Raw genomic sequence first — 23082 nt, forward strand, 5'->3', positions numbered from 1 at the left:
ACGTTATCAACCATCCACCTTACAGCCCAGACCTGGCGCCAAGTGATTATCACCTCTTCATGCATTTGAAGAAATGGCTCGGGTCACAGCGGTTTGATGACGACAAAGAGCTCAAAGATACGGTCACAGGCTGGCTCCAGGCACAAGCGGGTGATTTTTATGCAGAAGGAATTTCAAAGCTTGTGAAGAGATACGATAAGTGCCTCAATCGCTATGGAGACTATGTAGAAAAATAGTGCAAAGATGTAGTTGTAAGATGTATATATTAAAATATTTTTATTTAACTTGGTGTATTTTTTTAAATCAACCGGAGGTTACTTTCTGAACGGCCCTCGTATTTAACCAGCTGCACAACTCCAAGCCAAGGGCAGGATCTCCCAGATGTAAATGATGCACTTTTTGTTTGGTAAGGATACAGATTATTGTACTTCAGTGTGCGCCATACCTTAGATTGTGAAATTCCTGATCGTTGAGAGTTTTCGTATACTGGTACACGGGCTACGTTGAACAGCATCCGTAATATCCTCATCATCGTCTTCACTTATCGAGCGCTCGTACTGATTTGAATGCAAAGTAGAGAACCTGTCTCCCGTAGCATTCGAAATACTTCACTAATGGTTCGTGCATTCGGAGTCCTCCGAGTTGAATAAAGTTCGCGGTATTCGTTAACTGCAGCCGTAGCATTACCATCACATTTGCCATAAATAAACTATATCGGCGTATTGCTCTGTCGTAAATTTGAAAGGCATCCCTATTTCATAAATAATCTACAAACTACAGCAGTTACTATGTGGTTTCACTTAAATGCACTGTTGTTGTTATGTTCGTTCACTGAACAGTACAGAAATTTAACTCGTTTCGAGGTTCGGAAACGACTGAAACAACTCACTAACGGTTTCCAACAATGACATAAACGTTCCTACATTCTTCATGGAAAGTAAACAAATTTACTTGTATAATAATCTTTGCTTTTCTGGATGTTCTGGAAAGCTATTGCAGATACACGTCTGGGGCGTGTTTTATTAGATTCACCAGACAAATAACAACAAAATAAATGGAAATCGTGCTTTACTTTAACCTCGTACAGTTTTGGCTTCATATTAGCGAAGTTGCTAAATTTCAGGCAAAGTCTTTTATTAGCCGTAACTTCTTAACTAAACATTTGCGAACCTATGTTTATATGAACTTCTTTCTTTAGTTTTAGTTGTAGAATAACATATTAAAATATGTGCATATCTTCGTGGATCACCCTGTATATCTCTCGATCAAATTCATGGCTTAACACGTATCTATTATCCAGGGCACACTGCTAATAACTTGTCTGCGACCGTAAGACGTTTAGCTACTAATATAGTGTAGTTTAAAAGAAGACTAAATCATTTTAAAGTGATCGTCTCCTTTTAATCAACTAACGAATTTTTCGACACAACCAGTCGATGTACGTTTTGTTAACAGCATCACATAACGTGAGTTCTACGTTTTCGCCCTTCGATGGGGTGATGTAGTCTGTGTATGTAACTACTGCCATTTTTTACGTTTTTATTTTTTGTAAATGAAGAATGCGCGCCTCTTTTTTTCCTTTTATTCATCCTTCAGTATAATTTGGCTTACAAACGGTATAAGAAATTAAACTTATCAGTCCGTAAGAAAATGAGTATCGTCTTTCTTTGCTTTTAACACATTCCCTATGATCACGCAAATATCGCAACTATGAGCACAAAGACCAGATAGCATTTTTTATGTAATTCACGTGACTTTCCTCTATGAGAAGGAACAAATAAAAAAGCAAATGGATGGATGGGCTGAGGAGCAGCGCGCGAAAACGCTTAGACTTGCCCAAATTTAAAATCGTTTTCTGACATTCGCTGCAGAGAAATGAAAGGCAGGAGAGTGTTGTCTCATTTGTACCATTTATGAAAAATGGAAATGGAAGAGGATGTAGATGAAGATGAAATGGGAGATATGATACTGCGTGAAGAGTTTGACAGAGCACTGAAAGACCTGAGTCGAAACAAGGCCCCCGGAGTAGACAATATTCCATTGGAACTACTGACGGCCGTGGGAGAGCCAGTCCTGACAAAACTCTATCATCTGGTGAGCAAGATGTATGAAACAGGAGAAATACCCTCAGATTTCAAGAAGAATAATTCCAATCCCAAAGAAAGCAGGTGTTGACAGATGTGAAAATTACCGAACTATCAGCTTAATAAGTCACAGCTGCAAAATACTAACACGAATTCTTTACAGACGAATGGAAAAACTAGTAGAAGCGAATCTGTATATTGAGCAAGCAGTAAAGGAAACAAAAGAAAAATTCGGAGTAGGTATTAAAATTCATGGAGAAGAAATAAAAACTGTGGCACAACTTGACCAGAAGAAGGGATCGGTTGGTAGGACATGTTCTGAGGCATCAAGGGATCACCAATTTAGTATTGGAGGGCAGCGTGGAGGGTAAAAATCGTAGAGGGAGACCAAGAGATGAATACACTAAGCAGATTCAGAAGGATGTAGGTTGCAGTAGGTACTGGGAGATGAAAAAGCTTGCACAGGATAGAGTAGCATGGAGAGCTGCATCAAACCAGTCTCAGGACTGAAGACCACAACAACAACAACATGAAAATGGATTGGTGAAACTAGAAAAGTTCATAAGTTTGCAGAGTCTCAGCGTCCACTTCACTGAATTAAAATGGGTCCAACGAGTTTTGAAACTTTTTAACTACCTCAGAACGTGAAATAGATTTTTCCAATTTTGGAAGTTTATGTTTATCCCATAGGCAACCGCTTCATTAGACGAAAGTTTCATTTTTTCCTCCCCTATCACACACCAAATGGACGATGTTGTTTTAGAGATAAGGAGGACGGGACGGGAGGGGGTGGGGGTGGGGGGGTGGGGGGGGAGAGATGAGTGGATTGTCAATGGTAACTGGAAGTTACACGTATAAATGATGGTAACATTTTATAACAGGTTCAAGTAAAGAGACCTGTTATGACTGGATACTGCGTTTACGCTAACTCAGATTTTACAAATGTTTCAAAAACATCGTAAAATACATCATTGCACTGCGTGTTCATTGGTGACTCTTGCAGTGGAAGGTTTTGAGGCTATAATCGACAATCTGTAAGGTGTCTGATCTCTGAAAATGTTTTTATTTTTTATCTGAATTAAATCACGAAGTCAGGTAATCCTACGTTGTCATTTTTAATCGGTCTACAAGAGAGCTTAGCATGCCACAAAACGTCGAATTTCGTTTTACTCATAGAAGTGAAACTGTTTTCTTAACTTCGCACAGCAGACGAACATGGCGCGTTGCAGAGATGAAAATTACGAAAACATCCTAATTAATCTCTGTGGGCGTCAGCATATCGAGGAAGAACATTTTGCGCAAGTTCACGATCATATACGACAGTCATATTGAAAGTAAACGAAAGACAAAAGGGGAAATGTTACAATAACCATCATAATAAAATTAGTTATAGACACGCTTGTTTGTTTATGAACGACGAGAGTACAGACAATTTTGCACCTTTGAGCTTATGGGAAAATCCAGAATTTAGTTCACCTACATTCTGTAACAGAATGCAGGTGATTTAATATGTATATATAGGTACAGCGCGTATTAGACCGCAGTCTCTGTGACAAAGTAGGACTGAATAAATGAATGGTCTCTAGCATTTCTGGATATAAGTTCGCTAGACCTTTTTTTGTTCCGTATCCTCCCATCAAAAATGGTTCAAATGGCTCTGAGCACTATGAGACTTAACATCTATGGTCATCAGTCCCCTATAACTTAGAACTACTTAAACCTAACTAACCTAAGGACATCACACAACACCCAGCCATCACGAGGCACAGAAAATCCCTGACCCCGCCGGGAATCGAACCCGGGAACCCGGGCGCGGGAAGCGAGAACGCTACCGCACGACCACGAGCTGCGGGCGTATCCTCCCATCGATCAATCCCTAGAGACTGAGCACGGTGGAAAAAAATTAATGACATGAAAAACTACTAATTTACGTAAGGTTTCAAATGAAAATATCGATGACTTTCATGAATTATTCTTAATGGCTGAAAGCCGATTTTATGATGATCGCGAAATTTAAACTGATGTCTTCAGCTGGTGTTGGGAATTGTTGGTGGAGCACGATTTTAGGACTGTTAGAGAGTAGGCACGGATGAGAAATGGGCTTTGTTGGTCTTGAGAAAGAAGTGAGCAGTAGGCGACGAGGATTTTTGTGGGAGAGTATATTGGAATGGCAGTGGGATGGAAATTATGGTGAAGAGGACAGCAACCCAAGCTCTTGAATAGGAACGTGAAGAGGGGCCTTGACATGAAGAAGTAACGAGTACTCCGATAAATCCGAAGGCCTAAGTAATTTCTGGGCGTATTTCGTGGTAATGTAAAGAGAGGTGATAAAAGTTGGGATAGAAAGAATGTAGAGAGTGCGTAGATCGAAGGTTACGTGGATGTTTATGGGAACTGCAGCTAACTCGAAGGTATTCACCGTGAGAGAGGAGAGAAAGAAGGTAGTTGACGTAAGATTTGATTGAGGGAGCTATGCAGACATTGAAGGCGAAGTGAAGAGCACGACATTTGAGGATTTAGAAGGAGACAGAAAATTTTGGTGATGCTGAAATGCAGGTGAGATTAACATAAGAGAAAATAGGTCGGTTTAGGGCTTTGTATGCGTCATGGCCCAGGAATGAAATTTCAAGTTTCTGTCATTTTCCTTTATTGTCCTTTCATTGCCCCGCCCCCATGGGTGAGTGTGGGCTGGCATACAAGCAGCTCTTCAGCCACTAGCATTTACACAAAAACAAATCGTTTCAAAATATTATGGAAGATTAAATATTTACATATTTTTTTAAAATTATTAACGTCATTGCCAACATGAGTAACTTAGAAGTGGATACCTTCGGCATAGCGAAGCAGCTTAAATCAGTTAATAAAGCCAAGGCCTCCGGTCCAGATTGTATACCAGTTAGGTTACTTTCAGAGTATGCTAATACAATATCTTCATACCTAGCAATAATGTACAACTGCTCGCTTGTTGAAAGATCCGTACATAAAGACTTGAAAGTTGCACAGGTCACATCAACACCCTAGAAAGGAAATAGGATTAATCCGCTGAGTTACAAACCAATATCACTAACGGCGGTTTGCAGTACCATTTTGGAACACATACTGTGTTCAGACATTATGCATTACCACGAAGGAAACGTTTATTGACGAATAGCCAACATGGAATCAGAAATATCGTTCTTGTGAAATATAACTAACTGTTCATTCTTATGAGGTGATGAGTGCTATGGACAGAGGTGTCAAACTGATTCCATATTTTAAGATTTCCAGAAGGGAGAAAGGAAGGAAGATTGGGTTTAAAATCCCGTCAACATCGAGGTCATTGGAGACGGAGCACAAGCTCAGATTGTGTCAAGGATGGGGAAGGAAATCGGCCATGCTCTTTCAAAAGAATCATCCTGGCATGTACCTGGAGCGATTTAGGGAAATCATGGAAAACCTAAATCTGGATGGCTGGACGCAGGTTTGGACCGTCGTCCTTACGAATGCGAGTCCAGTGTGCTAACCTCTACGCCACCTCGCTCGGTTTTCCAGAAGGCTCATGACACTGTTCCTCAAAAGCGACTTATAATTAAATTACTTGCCTATGGAGTATCGTCTCAGCTGTGTGACTGGATTCGTGATTTCCTGTCAAAAAGGTCATAGTTCGTAATAACTGACGGAAAGTCATCGAATAAAACAGAAGTAATGTCTGTCGTGAATCAAAGGAAGTGTTATAGGTCCTCTGCTATTCCTGATCTACGTAAACGACATAGGAGACAATTTGAGAAGTCCTCTTAGATTGCTTGTAAATGATTTTGTCATTTAACGTAAGTCATCAGACGATCAAAACCTACTGCAAAACGATTTAAATAATTATCTCTGTGGTGCGAAAAGTGGCAGTTGACTCTGAATAATGAAAAGTGTGAAGTCATCCACATGAGTACTAAAAGAATTCCGCTAAATTTCGGTTACACAATAAATCACGCAAATCTAAAGATAGTGAATTCAACTAAATACTTAGGAACTACAATTAAGAATAACTTAAATTGTAACGATCACATAGATAATGTTGTTGTGAAAAGCGAACCAGAGACTGCGATCTATTGGTAGAACACTTAGAAAATACAATAGGTGTAATAAAGAGACTGCCTGCACTATACTTGTCCGTCCTCTCTGGAGTATTGTAGCGCGGTATGGGATCTGCATCAGATAGGACTGACGGAGGACTCCGAAAAAATTCAAGGAAGATCAGCTCATTTTGTGTTATCGCGATATAAGGGAGGAAATGCCACGAAATGATACACGAGGTAGGATGGCAATGATTAAAACAAAGATGTTTTTTTGTTGTGGCAGGATCTTCTCATGAAATTTCAATCACCAACTTTCCTCTCCGAATGCGAAAAAATTTTGTTGGTGCCCACCTGCATAGAGAGATCGATCATCATAACAAAGTAAGAGAAATCACAGCTCGCATAAAAATATTTAAGTGTTCGTTTTTACCGCGCGCTGTTCGAGAATGGAACGGTTCAGAAATGGCTTGAAGGTGGTTGGATGAATCGTCTGTCTGGGACTTGATTGTGAACTACAGTGTAAACGTGTATATGTAGATGTATTGTAATAGAAATACAGCACTGAAATTAATGAGCAAGCACTTTGCTGCACTAAAATGGGAAAAATCTGCACCAGAGGAGAACTCTGTAAGAATGGGGAGGTTAAGTGGTCTGGTGGAGTCAGGAGTGGCGGGGGTCAACGTTGAAGGACAGGTAGTGTTTGAGAATGGATGTAATGTGGGAGAGTGAATGATACGAAACATGGGATGTGGGTTGGTAAAACTGATGTAGAGGCCAGGTCATGGTTATGAGTAGAAAAGACCAACAATAAGAGAAACTGAGTGAGCGCTAGTGTGGAACAGAATAGGTAGTGGGTTAGATCTGGTAGAAACGGTATGTTTCTTTTATCTGAGTCATTTGCATGGGCCATATACGACAACAGATTAATAGAGATACTGTTTAATCATGGCTCATGAGTATTAGGGCAACAAGGACGTGGCCCCACTCAGCATTGTTCCCAAATTTATTCAAGATGGTAGATCCAAGATGGCAGCAATAGATGTGGCAACGTCGCAATGACGTCATGCAGGGAAGTTCAAATTTTGGCGGGAAAATTGGTCAGTTGGGCTGCCTCCACTAACCTAAGTCATCCCACCACCACCTCTTCCATGGACTTGGCAGAAAAGTACTCAGCCTGTACTGGGCTGCTGGATAGGATGGACATAAGTCTTTATTTTGCATGCAGTGTTTATTTAAACAATTTGAGTTGTCGTAGGCAGTAGCTCCATCCAGTGTCTTCACCATGAGGTCCAGAGTCCAACTGACCTAGTCGATAGTATCGCCATCAGAGGGCACTATCATCCCTTCCATGATGTAATCCAAAACGGCAGTCTGGGGAAAAATGGTGGGAAAAGGACTCACTCTATGTCCAGCTGCTGGAGACGAAGGAGTGTATTTATTTTCAGTGGGAAGCTGGAACAATTTATTTAGGGACAGATTTCACATAATTTATTTATTACACTGATACAAAACACTCGCCCTGACGTGCTTGATGTCACAATACATAGCCTACAGGCCTGCAAACTACCCGTAAATTACCGAAATAATGCAGTACCTGATGTACAGACATGCAAAAACTCGTAAATTGTCAAAATAATGCTTATAAAACGCTCTGCAAAGATGCTCACTAATTATAAACTGTCGAAATAATGCATTGCTCAGCCTACAGATCTGTTCACAAAATAGTGCAGTACACTGTTGCACAGACACATTCACTACTCGTAAAACTGTCAAAAAAATGATGCATGTGTAACACTATGCAAACACACACACAACGTTAAATAGCCGAAAATAATGCAGTGCACAAACACTTATTGCACATAAAAATGCTTTCGAATTATCGTTAAGAAATTCGACCTCAACATATCAGCAGACTTTTCCCCACAGAGATCCAAGCTGGAATGATGACCGGATGTGTTGGGTGTGCACACTGGTCCAGCCTGTACCACATGTGAGATGCGTCTCGCCACGCCCATGTGTTTACATGTCCAATGTGGGCTGACGCGGTGCCGTGAAATGTTTATGTAGCAACTCACCCTCGAACGTGCAGCTAAAATGTCAGTATTATACTGATGTCTCATGTCTATGTAAATAACATCCAAGTCTCCCTCTGGATGTGCTGTAGGAATCTTTTGCAATGCTTCCCAGAATAACACAGGATGCATTCTTCCTAGAGATCCTAAAAAGACAGCCCATCCATTATGTATCAACCCTTTTCAGAAATTGTCAAGTGCAGCAGAAATAGTTAATGGTCACTTTTGTTGTTGTAGGAGCTTTCGTGATGTCCCAGCTTGTCTCCATGGAAATATTTGTCCTAACAGGACCTGTTTACGAAAATAGCCCAGAGTAACACAGAATGCATTCTTCCTGATGGTCCTGATGAGGCACTGCATCCAAAGGACAGCATCCCGCCAGAGATGGATGGTGTGCTTCAACTTGTCTTTGAACACTTGAACAAAAAAGACATCACATTACTCTAGGGTAACTTGCCCCCATCTTGTTCGAACCAGTCTGTAGAGGCTCCTATGCCCCAGCACAAAGGATGTCTTGTGAATGAATGGAGCATTCTGATTGACTCTTACTGAATTTACCCGCCAAGTTACGGACGTGCTGGTGTGGCAGCACTGTCCACCACTTTTTTCTGCAGGCTAGACTTTCAGCGGCAGAACTATTTTGTACAGATTGCCATATTGCACTGACAGTTAAACCCTGCAAAAGTGGTCTACTGGTCACACCTCCTCAATTACACTGCTCTGCCACTGACGACGAAAACCTAAATATTACAGCATGAAACAGATCTCCAACTGGACTATACATCACCACTTATAGTCTCAGTGTAGTAAACACACAATTCGTATCCTACATCAAACAAAATCATCGCGTCTACATCCTGCATAGAGCTAGCGACCACCAGACGCTAGTACATATACCACGAAGACAGATAGGGTAAGCGCATGGAGCGTAAACAGTCCTCGCAGTACTAGATTTTTCCAGCGAGTTCGGTAGGTCACCCACAGCAAACGACGGTCACAAGTCATCTGCCCCCGCACACATACTGGCTCAATGCATGACCAGAGCACCCTCAGTGGACCGGGGTCACCCTCTGAACTGTTGTATAAAGGCTGGGTCAGTTCCCCTTGGCACAAAGGCGTTACTATTTCTGACACGTTATTAATTTGAGATCTGACTTTTAACTGCTTGAGCCCACATTCTGACAGAGATCACGAAAGTAGTATCACCATTATGCATACGCCTGCTCGCCATAGATGGAGCAATACTGTAAGAGGGCACGAATCTCGACAGAGGTAAGGGCTACCTTCGCACATGCCTCTCTGCGCGATTTCTAGTATAAAGTTAGCGATGTGAACGAGCAATCTCCAGTGCAAAATATTCACCTGAAGATGACTGAATCAACATGGCAAGAAGTCGACGTCATGTAGCTGCAATCCTAAAACATCACAGAATACTATTTGATCGTAAAAATTTCAGGAATCATCTCATAATAATCTTATTTTTCTGTATACTGACATGATTGTCATAGGAGTGTGACTAAAATATAATTTAAAAGTTTATTTGACACTACAATAGTAAAGCCACAGTCCCAGTATATAATTTTTTCCTTTCTTTGTAAAGAAAAAAATTCATATACTGTGACTATGGCTTCACTATTGTAGTATCAATAAGCTCATAATAATCTATTTACATTAATGATTAGTACAGCCCTTTTACTTTTTATTTTACTTTTTTTTGGTGGTGGGGGGGGGGGGGGTTTACGATATGAAATCCCTGTTAACTATCCCTCAGCTCATTGTGTACGTCAATCGCTAAAAATTTTAGTAGTTAGAATGTTTTATCACTGTCCATATATTTTATTTCAATGAAAATCTATGTAAAGTTCACACTTTCCAGTTGTCATCATGCTAATCAGAATTCTCCGCTGTGTCATAGGAATTTAGCAGACTTAGGACTCCATGATGAGATAAAAGAAATTATTCAGGTACTGAAGGGAGATGAAAATTTAATAGTCATGGGTGACTGGAATTCGAGTGTAGGAAAAGGGAGAGAAGGAAACATAGTAGGTGAATATGGATCGGGGGTAAGAAATGAAAGAGGAAGCCGTCTGGTAGACTTTTGCACAGAGCATAACTTCATCATAGCTAACACTTGGTTCAAGAATCATAAAAGAAGGTTGTATACATGGAAGAATCCCGGAGATACTAAAAGGTATCAGATAGATTATATAATGGTAAGACAGAGATTTAGTAACCAAGTATTAAATTGTAAGACATTTCCAGGGGCCGATGTGGACTCTGACCACAATCTATTGGTTATGAACTGTAGATTAAAACTGAAGAAACTGCAAAAAGGTGGGAATTTAAGGAGATGGGACCTGGATAAACTGACTAAACCAGAGGTTGTACAGAGTTTCAGGGAGAGCATAAGGGTACAATTGACAGCAATGGGGGAAAGACGTACTGTAGAAGAAGAATGGGTAGCTCTGAGGGATGAAGTAGTGAAGGCAGCAGAGGATCAAGTAGGTAAGAAGACGGGTGCTAGTAGAACTCCTTGGGTAACAGAAGAAATATTGAATTTAATTGATGAAAGGAGAAAATATAAAACTGCAATAAATGAAGCTGGCAAAAAGGAATACAAACGTCTCAAAAATGAGATCGACAGGAAGTGCAAAATGGCTAAGCAGGGATAGCTAGAGGACAAATGTAAGGATGTAGAGGCTTATATCACAAGGGGTAAGATAGATACTGCCTACAGGAAAATTAAAGAGACCTTTGGAGAAAAGAGAACCACTTGTATGAATATCAATAGCTCAGATGGAAACCCAGTTCTAACCAAAGAAGGGAAAGCAGAAAGGTGGAAGGAGTATATAGAGGGTCTATACAAGGGCGATATACTTGAGGACAATATTATGGAAATGGAAGAGAATGTAGATGAAGATGAAATGTGAGATAGGATACTGCGTGAAGACTTGGACAGAGCACTGAAAGACCTAAGTCGAAACAAGGCCCCAGGAGTAGACAACATTCCATTAGAACTACTGACGGCCTTGGGAGAGCCAGTCCTGACAAAACTCTACCATCTGGTGAGAAAAATGTATGAGACAGGCGAAATACCCTCAGATTGCAAGAAGAATATAATAATTCCAATCCCAAAGAAAGCAGGTGTTGACAGATATGAAAATTACCGAACTATCAGTTTAATAAGTCACAGCTGCAAAATACTAATACGAATTCTTTACAGACGAATGGAAAAACTGGTAGAAGCGGACCTCGTGGAAGATCAGTTTGGATTCCGTAGAAACATTGGAACACGTGAGGCAATACTGACCTTACGACTTTTCTTAGAAGAAAGATTAAGGAAAGGCAAACCTACGTTTCTAGCATTTGTAGACTTAGAGAAACCTTTTGACAATGTTGACTGGAATACTCTCTTTCAAATTCTAAAGGTGGCAAGGGTAAAATACAGGGAGCGAAAGGCTATTTACAATTTGTACAGAAACCAGATGGCAGTTTTAAGAGTCGAGGGGCATGAAAGGGAAGCAGTGGTTGGGAAGGGAGTGAGACGGGGTTGTAGCCTTTCCCCAGTGTTATTCAATCTGTATATTGAGCAAGCAGTAAAGGAAACAAAAGAAAAATTCGGAGTAGGTATTAAAATCCATGGAGAAGAAATAAAAACTTTGAGGTTCGCCGATGACATTGTAATTCTGTCAGAGACAGCAAAGGACTTGGAAGAGCAGTTGAACGGAACGGACAGTGTCTTGAAAAGAGGATATAAGATGAACATCAACAAAAGCAAAACGAGGGTCATGGAATGTAGTCGAATTAAGTCGGGCGATACTGAGGGAATTAGATTAGGAAATGAGACACTTAAAATAGTGAAGGAGTTTTGATATTTTGGGAGCAAAATAACTGATGATGGTCGAAGTAGAGAAGATACAAAATGTAGACTGGCAATGGCAAGGAAAGCGTTTCTGAAGAAGAGAAATTTGTTAACATCGAGTATAGATTTAAGTGTCAGGAAATCGTTTTCTGAAAGTATTTGTATGGAGTGTAGCCATGTATGGAAGTGAAACATGGACGATAAATAGTTTGGAAAAAAAATGGTTCAAATGGCTTTGAGCACTATGGGACTTAACATCTGTGGTCATCAGTCCCCTAGAACTTAGAACTACTTAAACCTAACTAACCTAAGGACATCACACACATCCATGCCCGAGGCAGGATCCGAACCTGCGACCGTAGCAGTCGCGCGGTTAAATAGTTTGGACAGGAAGAGAATAGAAGCTTTCGAAATGTGGTGCTACAGAAGAATGCTGAAGATTAGATGGGTAGATCAAATAACTAATGAGGAGGTGCTGAATAGAATTGGGGAGAAGAGGAGTTTGTGGCACAACTTGACTAGAAGAAGGGACCGGTTGGTAGGACATGTTCTGAGGCATCAAGGGATCACAAATTTAGCATTGGAGAGCAGCGTGGAGGGTAAAAATCGTAGAGGGAGACCAAGAGGTGAATACACTAAGCAGATTCAGAAGGGTGTATGTTGCACTAGGTACTGGAAGATGAAGAAACTTGCAAAGGATAGGGTAGCATGGAGAGCTGCATCAAACCAGTCTCAGGACTGAAGACCACAACAACAACAGGACTCCACTGTCATACTTGTCACTGAGCGAAGTGGTGGAGTGGTCAGCACACTGGATTCGAATTCTGTAGGGTAAGATGGGGTAGGGTGGAGTATGACCGGGGGGGAGGCGGTTCAAATCCCTTCTCAGCCATTCAGATTTATGCTTCCCATGGTTCCCCTAAACTGCTTAAGGCGAATGCCAGGATGGTTTCCTCGCAAGCAACATGACCAGTTTCGTTCCTCCTCATTTCCAAATAAGGCTTTCGCCCCGCCATTAATGACTTAGTCATCGCGTGGACGTTTCTTCTACTAATGTCAAGCCATCTCACTTGATGGCTACAGCGGAATGCAAAATAAAATTTCATGTACCAAAAATTCTCGTTTCCGACCACGAGTCACATGGCAAAAGTTTAGTAGCGTGTGATGCCCTGCACTGTCCTATCATTCTAGTGAACCAGTTAAGAAGTTGACCCCCCTTCGATTATCGGTTTTATATACAGGGTGTATATGAAGTCCGGAAACATTTTCAAATACTTATTGCGCAAGAACCAAACATTGTACAGATATCAGAAATTTGTCATTTTGAAGAGAAATCCCGCAGGTTCTTTTTTTTTCATGTATACCGCCACAGCGTAGTTTGGTAATTTGCCGATAATCAGCACTAGTCGCAAACATGGTGAGTTCAGGTGCGGAACGAGCTTTTGTGTGTTGGACTTCGACAAAAACAAGTGTGCTACAGCTGTTCAATGGATGTTTGATTGGCCGTGCCACAGAAGCGGACAGCTGTTTCATGAAATGGCCTCCCCGATCACCAGATCTCACTCCGTGTGACTTTCTTCTGTGGGAACACATTAAAGATCTGGTGTATGTACCGCCTCTACCACGTGATGTAGCAAAGCTCCGGGAGAGAATATGGGAAACGACTGCCACAGTCGACGATGCCCTGCTGGGACGGATATAGCAAGAATTCAATTACCGTATTGACATCTGACGGGTCACTCATGGTTTTGCATATAGAATGTTTGTAAAAAAAACTTTCAGAGTTTCTCTTTAAAAAACAATATGCATAAAATCTGTACAATGTTTAGTTCTTGTACAATAAATAATTGAAATTGTTCCTGGACTTTATGTACACTATATATACAGGGTGTTTCAAAAATGACCGGTATATTTGAAACGGCAATAAAAACTAAACGAGCAGCGATAGAAATACACCGTTTGTTGCAATATGCTTGAGACAACAGTACATTTTCAGGCGGACAAACTTTCGAAATTACAGTAGTTACAATTTTCAACAACAGATGGCGCTGCAAGTGATGTGAAAGATATAGAAGACAACGCAGTCTGTGGGTGCGCCATTCTGTACGTCGTCTTTCTGCTGTAAGCGTGTGCTGTTCACAACGTGCAAGTGTGCTGTAGACAACATGGTTTATTCCTTAGAACAGAGGATTTTTCTGGTGTTGGAATTCCACCGCCTAGAACACAGTGTTGTTGCAACAAGACGAAGTTTTCAACGGAGGTTTAATGTAACCAAAGGACCGAAAAGCGATACAATAAAGGATCTGTTTGAAAAATTTCAACGGACTGGGAACGTGACGGATGAATGTGCTGGAAAGGTAGGGCGACCGCGTACGGCAACCACAGAGGGCAACGCGCAGCTAGTGCAGCAGGTGATCCAACAGCGGCCTCGGGTTTCCGTTTGCCGTGTTGCAGCTGCGGTCCAAATGACGCCAACGTCCACGTATCGTCTCATGCGCCGGAGTTTACACCTCTATCCATACAAAATTCAAACACGGCAACCCCTCAGCACCGCTACCATTGCTGCACAAGAGACATTCGCTAACGATATAGTGCACAGAATTGATGACGGCGATATGCATGTGGGCAGCATTTGGTTTACTGACGAAGCTTATTTTTACCTGGACGGCTTCCTCAATAAACAGAACTGGCGCATATGGGGAACTGAAAAGCCCCATGTTGCAGTCCCATCGTCCCTGCATCCTCAAAAAGTACTGGTCTGGGCCGCCATTTCTTCCAAAGAAATCATTGGCCCATTTCTCAGATCCGAAACGATTACTGCATCACGCTATCTGGACATTCTTCGTGAATTTGTGGTGGTATACAAACTGCCTTAGACGACACTGCGAACACCTCGTGGTTTATGCAAGATGGTGCCCGGCCACATCGCACGGCCGACGTCTTTAATTTCCTGAATGAATATTTCGATGATCGTGTGATTGCTTTGGGCTATCCGAAACATACAGGAGGCGGCGTGGATTGGCCTCCCTATTCGCCAGACATGAACCCCTGTGACTTCTTTCTGTGGGGACACTTGAAAGACCAGGTGTACCGCCAGAATCCAGAAACAATTGAACAGCTGAAGCAGTACATCTCATCTGCATGTGAAGCCATTCCGCCAGACACGTTGTCAAAGGTTTCGGGTAATTTCATTCAGAGACTACGCCATATTATTGCTACGCATGGTGGATATGTGGCAAATATCGTACTATAGAGTTTCCCAGACCACAGCGCCATCTGTTGTTGAAAATTGTAACTACTGTAATTTCGAAAGTTTGTCTGCCTGAAAATGTACTGTTGTCTCAAGCATATTGCAACAAACGGTGTATTTCTATCGCTGCTCGTTTAGTTTTTATTGCCGTTTCAAATATACCGGTCATTTTTGAAACACCCTGTATATATATATATATATATATATATATATATATATATATATATATATATATATATAGTTTTATAACATCTTTATTGTATTTAATTAATTTCTCTATGTTCCCATCTTTTCGATTACCCTCCATGAACTTCTAACACTGCACATTTGTTACAATGAGAGTCGAGGAAACTTTGCACGCATATGAAACCTGCAAATCTGCGTTTAGTAATACTTCAAAAGAAAAGAAAATATAATTTATCTATAAATAATGTAGGGAGATATTATACATATTAGTATGATGTAATCACCCTTCATCAGAATAATAAAGTTATGGATATAATCTCTCTTGCGGACTTGTTTACATGGACTGTGAATGTCGTGGATTAAAGTTGCACGAAAATCTCTACAATTGTCAAGTGTGAAGTTCTCCTGTGTAAATAAAAGGATGGAAAAAGTGTATTGCTCCTACAGTAGTAGATAATACTTCTAAATATAAGTCTTTGCAGTGATTTGGATGAGCATGTGTCGTATTAGAAAACAGATATTTTATGTTCTAAGCACTGTGTGTCTTATCTTGTAGCTATATTTTTTTTCTTCCAGAACCCTGAGGGAAACTCAACTCTGAAATGTTTAATTTTCCTTCCATTGCCAGCATTTCAAATATTCATTTACTGCTGGGCTGGACATGAAATAGTTTATCAGGTAAGGATAAAAATCAACGCTTTAGATCATGCATTTGAATAACGTAATGAATTTATAGCAATTTTCACGTTTCTTCAGGATTTTATGTGCTTAAAACGAATTCCAACACAAATCATCAGTATTTCATATAGAACATCAGCAAACTATTACGAATTAAAGATAAATTCATTCGAAGTAAACGTCAGTAAAGAAGCGAAGGGAATCAGTATTTGGATGTCACATGTCTGACGGAGAAACTCGGTGTAGAGTCTTGTCTTATTTAGATGTGTGATGTTACGTACCTCAACATTCTCTTGCATTAGCAATACCTGTCACAGAACCTATTCATGATGGATTGTCTGAACTCGGCAAGTTGCTGGTGGAGACACGCATGTCCGTTGTATCCGCTGTAGGTACCTGAAATACACTTACCTGCGTCTTTCAGATGTTGCTATCCCCTCTGCACAATAGAAACGCCAATCCGCCGGATTCAGAGTCTGAATGGATAGCTCGAACGGTGTAGAATGATGTGAAGTCTGAGAGGAGTTAATGGTCGAATAAAAGCGCGCTCGTATTTTGAAGGGATGCCATTTGTAATTCTAGTAATTCCCTTTCTGGTGGTTTACAAAAAATGTTTACACAATCACTTATCGTCCATCTGTACAGTATGTAGATTACAACGGTCTTACACTCAGCCGGCCGAGGTGGCCGATCGGTTCTAGACTCTACAGTCTGGAACCGCGCGACCGCTACGGTCGCAGGTTCGAATCCTGCCTCAGGCATGGATGTGTGTGATGTTCTTAGGTTAGTTAGGTTTAAGTAGTTCTAAGTTCTAGGGGCTGATGACCTTAGAAGTTAAGTCCCATAGTGCTCAGAGCCATTCTTAAATTCACTTATCGCGCCAAAACAATGACAGTTACATTCAACAAACTCTAAAAAGGCCCACAATTTAACTGATAAGGCGTTTTCTACTGTGATCAAAGGTGTCTACACCCAACACGTAACCGCTCACCCTCGCCGTGCAGGCAAATTCAAGTCACTCGTCAGGTACAATTAGTGTCAGTTGTTCTATTTGCATAGAAGATAGAGCATTCCTGATTGCTGCTTTGTTTCCTTGACACAGGGTAGCAAAATCCTTCCTAATGTTTTGGGCCAATAAGAGCCCTCCATTTTGTTGTCTGTATGTATGTTGCTTTCTGGGGTCGAACAATGGCCCTCATCTAACATAGCTGATGTAGTGCCACATCACCTGGGGCGCTACACAGGACATTCTGTGGCCCCCAGTTTATCTACCCTCTCTCTCACACACAATCCAGTGTCAACATATTGCCCAACATTGCATAATCTTATGTAACTCATTGAGTACTCCCTATTAACACAATCGTTATAGTAATATCACCAGAAAAAGGGATTAGAAATGCGTAAAGACGAGCTGCTTTGTCTCAGTAATTAGAGGGTTTAATATACAGCACATCAAATCCCACGTGCAATTTTTATAAATATAGATGTACTTAAAAAACAGTGATGTAGAATGTGATTATGCTGCTGACTGTAGTAAAGTAATCGTCGACTGAGAATGTTCATTACAGCATGTACGCTGCCTGACAGAAAGTGAAGCACTCAGAAGACACTTACACACCATTGGGAGATACTGCATGCAAATAATCAGATGATAGTAGGTAGAATGGCCATTAGAGTGCATTAGGGTTGTTCATGTTTAGTGCTGTCACCAGTCTCTGTAGGCATACAGTCTGAAAAACTTGTAAAGGTGTTGCAGCGTAGGTTGTCCAAAGAGTTGCTATGAAAAAAAAAAAAACAGATCCTTTGGCCGTTTCTGATTTAATTAGAATTGAAATCAGCCAATCTGGTAGTTGCACATGTAAATTGCCAGAAACAGTGTCGCCAAACGTGTTGTTTGTTCAGAGAACGATAGAAAATTGGACATGGGACGATAATAAGGATAGGATCCGCGAGCCAAAGGCATAGCAGTCTCGTGCTCTATCTTCTATGCAAATAGAACAACTGACACTAATTGTACCTGACGAGTGACTTGAATTTGCCTGCACAGCGATATGATTGGCTAACTTCAACGCTCATATGCTATCTCTATTTTCAGCAGTAGAACACTTATCTACATGTGGCATGTGCGTCCATGAACTGTCTGTATGTTGTTGAAGTACTTGCTTGGGAAGCAGGATACCCAGATCGGTTCTTGATAGAACATGTGTGGAACCAGCTCAGTGCCAGTATCCAAGATATCAAGGACCAATTACAACAGTTTTGGGCCAGATTGCTTCAGGAGAGGATACAATGACTTTGCGACAGCCTTCCCTACTGAATCAGCGCAGGCATCCAGGCCAGAGCGGATGCAATGTCATACTGATAAGTGGGCTCATTCTATCAAGTTCTTTGTAATTTTGGCACGATTTTGTAATCACTGAAATAATATCACAACAGTCTCAGTCCGTGAAGTTTCATTTTGTTTCCTCCTTTCCCTTCTGGGTGTATCACTTTTTTTTCAGACCGTGTACTTAGAGTTGACTATACACTCATGAACATAAAGACTGCAGCTCAATGAAGGCGGCATCCTACAATGTAAAATTGGTATGGAATACACACAGAGGGCCCCAGAAAAATATAGACGCTCTTTAATAGTACTAATGAAACAAAATTACATAACATTTATTTATGTGTTCAAATTGCCCCCATTATCAGCCGAACAACGTCTACGCCTCTGAACTGTTGACCGAAGTACTGCTGTCAGTGTTGCCGGTTTGACAGCTGCACAGGACGCCTCGATGGTTTCTCTTAGCTCGTTCAGTGTAGCTGGCTTCTATTGATAAACTTCATTTTTCAAGGTCTTCCATAGGTAGAAGTCAAGAGCTGTAAAATCTGGAAACCGTGATGGGTACTCACCAGCTCCTCTTCGTCCTATCCATTGTCCAGGTCGATTTTATCCAAGTAGGCTCTGACATCTCTGTGGCAGTGAGGCTGAGACTCATATTGTTATAGATAAAATCTTTCATTTCCAAACACCTCTCGGATGGCAGACAAAATCTCTATATTTGCAACGTGTAATGATACATCTCACCTGTTATGGTACCTTCAAAGAAGAATGGCCAATCAAACCACGCGTCGACAGACCACACCACAAATTAACGCCCAGTAGATTAAGATGTTTGTCCACATGAACGAGAGGATTTTCAGAAGACCAGTACATGGCATTGTGGCGGTTTATAGTACCGTTCAGTTTAAACTGCGACTCGCCAGACCAGCTAAACATCCCTGCAAACCGTGCATCCTCTCAAAGCGTGCCTACAAACCACTCGCAGTACTCCATCCTTCAATTCGGGTCGTCCTCGCTCACAGCGTATAGCGATCTTGGAAAGCACACTTGCCGCTTTGCAATCTTCAGAATTTGTCGTATGCTCGGTCGTCTTGTCCGCTCTCACGTGCACCTTGCTTCACAGATCTTTTAGGTGACCTAGTGAAATGACGCAACGTATCAGCGCTTGAAGCTGGACTTGTTGATGTTTCTGGTCGGCTAGACCCTTTCTCATACACCTCCTGAAGATTGTCGTCGGCTTCAGATTTATCCCGAATACGATAAATTGTTGTACGTGTTGGTGGCTGAGTTCTGTACATATTACGCCAATGTCGCTGTGCCTCCATCATGTTTTCGCACTTTCAGTAACACTTCAATAACGCCTTGCGTTGCACAAAACGACAATCTTACTTCATACATTGCTGCACTGTCACCTGCAGGAAAACACGCGCCAAGATGTGTTGAGAAACAATGGACTAAACTACCGCGCAAAATTGCAATGATATGTCAATTTGTTCCAAAGATTATAACTATCAGAGAGTGTCTACATTTTTCTGGACACGTCTTTACCACATACGTTGATATGCAAATGGTTATCATGCGAACCACACGAATTAGGTGGCAGTAAGCATGTACATTCTTTATATAAGAACGTAGTGGGTTTCTCGTTGAGAAATCGTATTTGTTTGTGAGAAGATGGCGTTATGCATCGTGTGAGGAGAAACGTCTACCAGCACGTGTCGTAATTTGACAGCGTCATAATTGTGGTCTACTGAGACCGCCATTTATTGTTCAGCGACATTGCTGTTCACGTTGATTGTGATCGCACGACTACTAAACGAATAAGGAACTGTTAAGTTCGCCGCAGCATAGGATCTCAGGGAGTACGCGCTACTAGTGCCCGAGCGGACTCACATCGAAGGTGTTACTAGGCTAGGGCATTGCCCGCAGACCTCTGGGGATGGAATGCCTGTGGTGCTCGAACGAAAGAAACGCACAGAATAAAAGGAAAAATCAGTGCACCCATGTGCTCGTGAGCGAATATAAAGCAGACTTAACAGGCGGAGTCTTGACGTAAAAGAATTCGAAATGGGTTAAACTTATTGAATGGTTCTTTGCCTGAAAGCTAAGCTTGATAGCTACCGAAAACAAGCGTATATCAGTCCCAAGTCTTACAGTGTTTCGATTTCTATCGAAACAGCGACTCCCATCAGCCACTGCTCCAACAGTCTTCTCAGAGTGGACGATTTACATTTGTTGTCAGATGAAGGGGTTCAAATGGCGTCAGAGGTCATGTATAAATGGTACTTGTTGTTGTTGTTGTTGCTGTTATGGACATCAGTCCGAAGACTGGTTTGATTCAGCTCTCCATGCTACTCTATTCTGTAAAAGGCTCTTCATCTCCAAATAACTACTGCAACCTACATCTTATTGAATCTGCTAATTGTATTCATCTCTTGGTCACCCTCTACGATTTTTACCACTCACATTGCCCTCCAATACTAAACTGGTGATCCCTTGACGTCAAAGAATGTGTCCTATCAACCAATCCATTCTTATAGTCAAGTTGTGCCACAAATTTCTTGTCTCCCCACTTCCATTCAGTACCTCCTCACTAGTTATGTGATTTGCCCATATAATCTTCAGCATTCTTCAACAGCACAACATTTCAAAAGCTTCTGTTCTCTTCTTGTCTAAGCTGTTTTTCGTCCAAGTGTCACTTCCATACACACCTGTAGCTACATTGCAAATACCTTCAGAAAAGACTACCGAGCGAGGTGGCGCAGTGGTTAGACGCTGGACTTGCATTCGGGAGGACGACGGTTCAATCCCGCGTCCGGCCATCCTGATTTAGGTTTTCCGTGATTTCCCTAAATCGCTCCAGGCAAATGCCGGGATGGTTCCTTTAAAAGGGCACGGCCGACTTCCTTCCCCGTCCTTCCCTAATCCGATGAGACCGATGACCTCGCTGTCCGGTCTCCTTCCCCAAACCAACCAACCAACCAGAAAAGACTTTCTGACACTTAAATCTCTTTTTGATGTTAACAAATTTCTCTTCTTCAGAAATTCTTTTCTTGCTATTGCCAGTCTAAATCTATATCTACATCTATGTCTACGTGATTACTTTGCTATTTACAATAAGGTGCCTGAGAGAGGCTTCAATGAGCCACCTTCAAGCTGTCTCTCTGTTGTTCCACTCTTGAACAGCGCGCGGGAAAAACGAGCAACTAAATTTTTGTGTGCGAGCCCTGATTTCTCTTATTTTATCGTGATGATCGTTTCTCCCTTTGTAGGTGGGTGCCAATGTTTTTCCAATCGGAGGAGAAAACTGGTGGCCGAAATTTCATGAGAAGATCCCGTCGCAACGAAAAACTCTTTTGTTTTAGTGATTCCCACTTCAATTCTACATTTCATGTCCTGTCTATTTCGGCCAACGTCAGTTACTTTGCTGCCCAAATACCAAAACTCATCTATTGCTTTAAGTGTATCGTTTCCTAACCTAATTCCCTCAGAATCACCTGATTTAACTCCATTTGCTTTTGTTATACTTTCCTTTCAAGGTACTGCCCATTCCTTCCAAACGCTCTTCCAAGTCCTTTGCTGTCTCTGACAGAATTAAAATGTCATTGACAAACCTCAAAGATTTAATTTTTTGTCCCCGAGCTGTTCAATGAGCGAGGCCAAGACGTGAGAATGTAATGCAACAAAATCTTAAGGTCTGGGTCTGCTTCCGTGGGCTGTAAAATTTTTCTGTGGTACAAGGGAAAAGATTCCAGCAATTCAGAGCCCTGCACACCGATTTGGCAACAAGACGCGGCAGATGCATCGCAATCAGAGTCTTGACCAATCGGAAGGCGAGATATGGCGTCTGCATTGCCATGATTTGTCGTAGGTCTGTACACAATTTCATACTGATACTGCGAAAGCAACAAAGCTCACTGTTGCAATTTTTGAGCAGTGCGTGTAGGAACCAACTTTGACGAATGAAACAAGGACTGCAAAGGCTTGTGGTCTGTCACTAATAAGAACTTGCGACCATACAGGTAGTGATGGAATTTGGTCACACCACACGCAACAGCGAGAGCCTCTTTTTCTATTTGAGAATAATGGCACTGAGTTTGAGTTAACAACTTTGAGGCAAAAGCAATAGGTCTGTCTTGTGCACCAATTCTGTGTGTAAGCACATCGCCGATTCCGTGGGTTTGGCAGGGTCAAAATGCACTAAACGTCTGCCACTAAGCAAAGCATTGTGGATTTTCTGAAATGCGTCTCGACAGTCTTTAGTCCACACCCAAAAGATAAGCGATGCAATGGAGCCACGATCTGAACGGCATTCGGTATGAACCGAATGTAGTATGTCACCTTGCCTAGCACTGACTGCAGTTCAGACACATTGCGAGGATCAGGCAGGCCACAGATTGCAAGCAAATAAGATTGGAGTGTGTGCACACCCTGACTATTCGTCGCATGACCTAAGTGCTGTAGTTCAGTTTGAAAAAAGTCACACCTTTCGAGTCGACACTTGAGTCCTGCTTCTGACAACACTGGAAAAAGGATTACGCCGATTGGCAATGTGTTCCAGTGGTGTACGACCTG

The 23082-nt window shown here is 41.6% G+C and overlaps 1 protein-coding gene across 1 annotated transcript in view; it reads left to right on the forward strand.

The window, feature by feature from the left end:
• Nucleotides 1-23082, forward strand: part of LOC124777990 (odorant receptor 30a-like) — a 71429-nt gene that overhangs the window by 8787 nt on the left and 39560 nt on the right. Inside the window, exon 2 of the mRNA XM_047253559.1 lies at nt 16080-16181. Coding sequence (XP_047109515.1) covers nt 16080-16181 — 102 coding nt within the window. The remainder of the gene's footprint in view (nt 1-16079; nt 16182-23082) is intronic.

This window comes from Schistocerca piceifrons, chromosome 2, assembly GCF_021461385.2.
Source record: "Schistocerca piceifrons isolate TAMUIC-IGC-003096 chromosome 2, iqSchPice1.1, whole genome shotgun sequence".
In the NCBI taxonomy this organism is placed as follows: Eukaryota; Metazoa; Arthropoda; class Insecta; order Orthoptera; family Acrididae; genus Schistocerca; species Schistocerca piceifrons.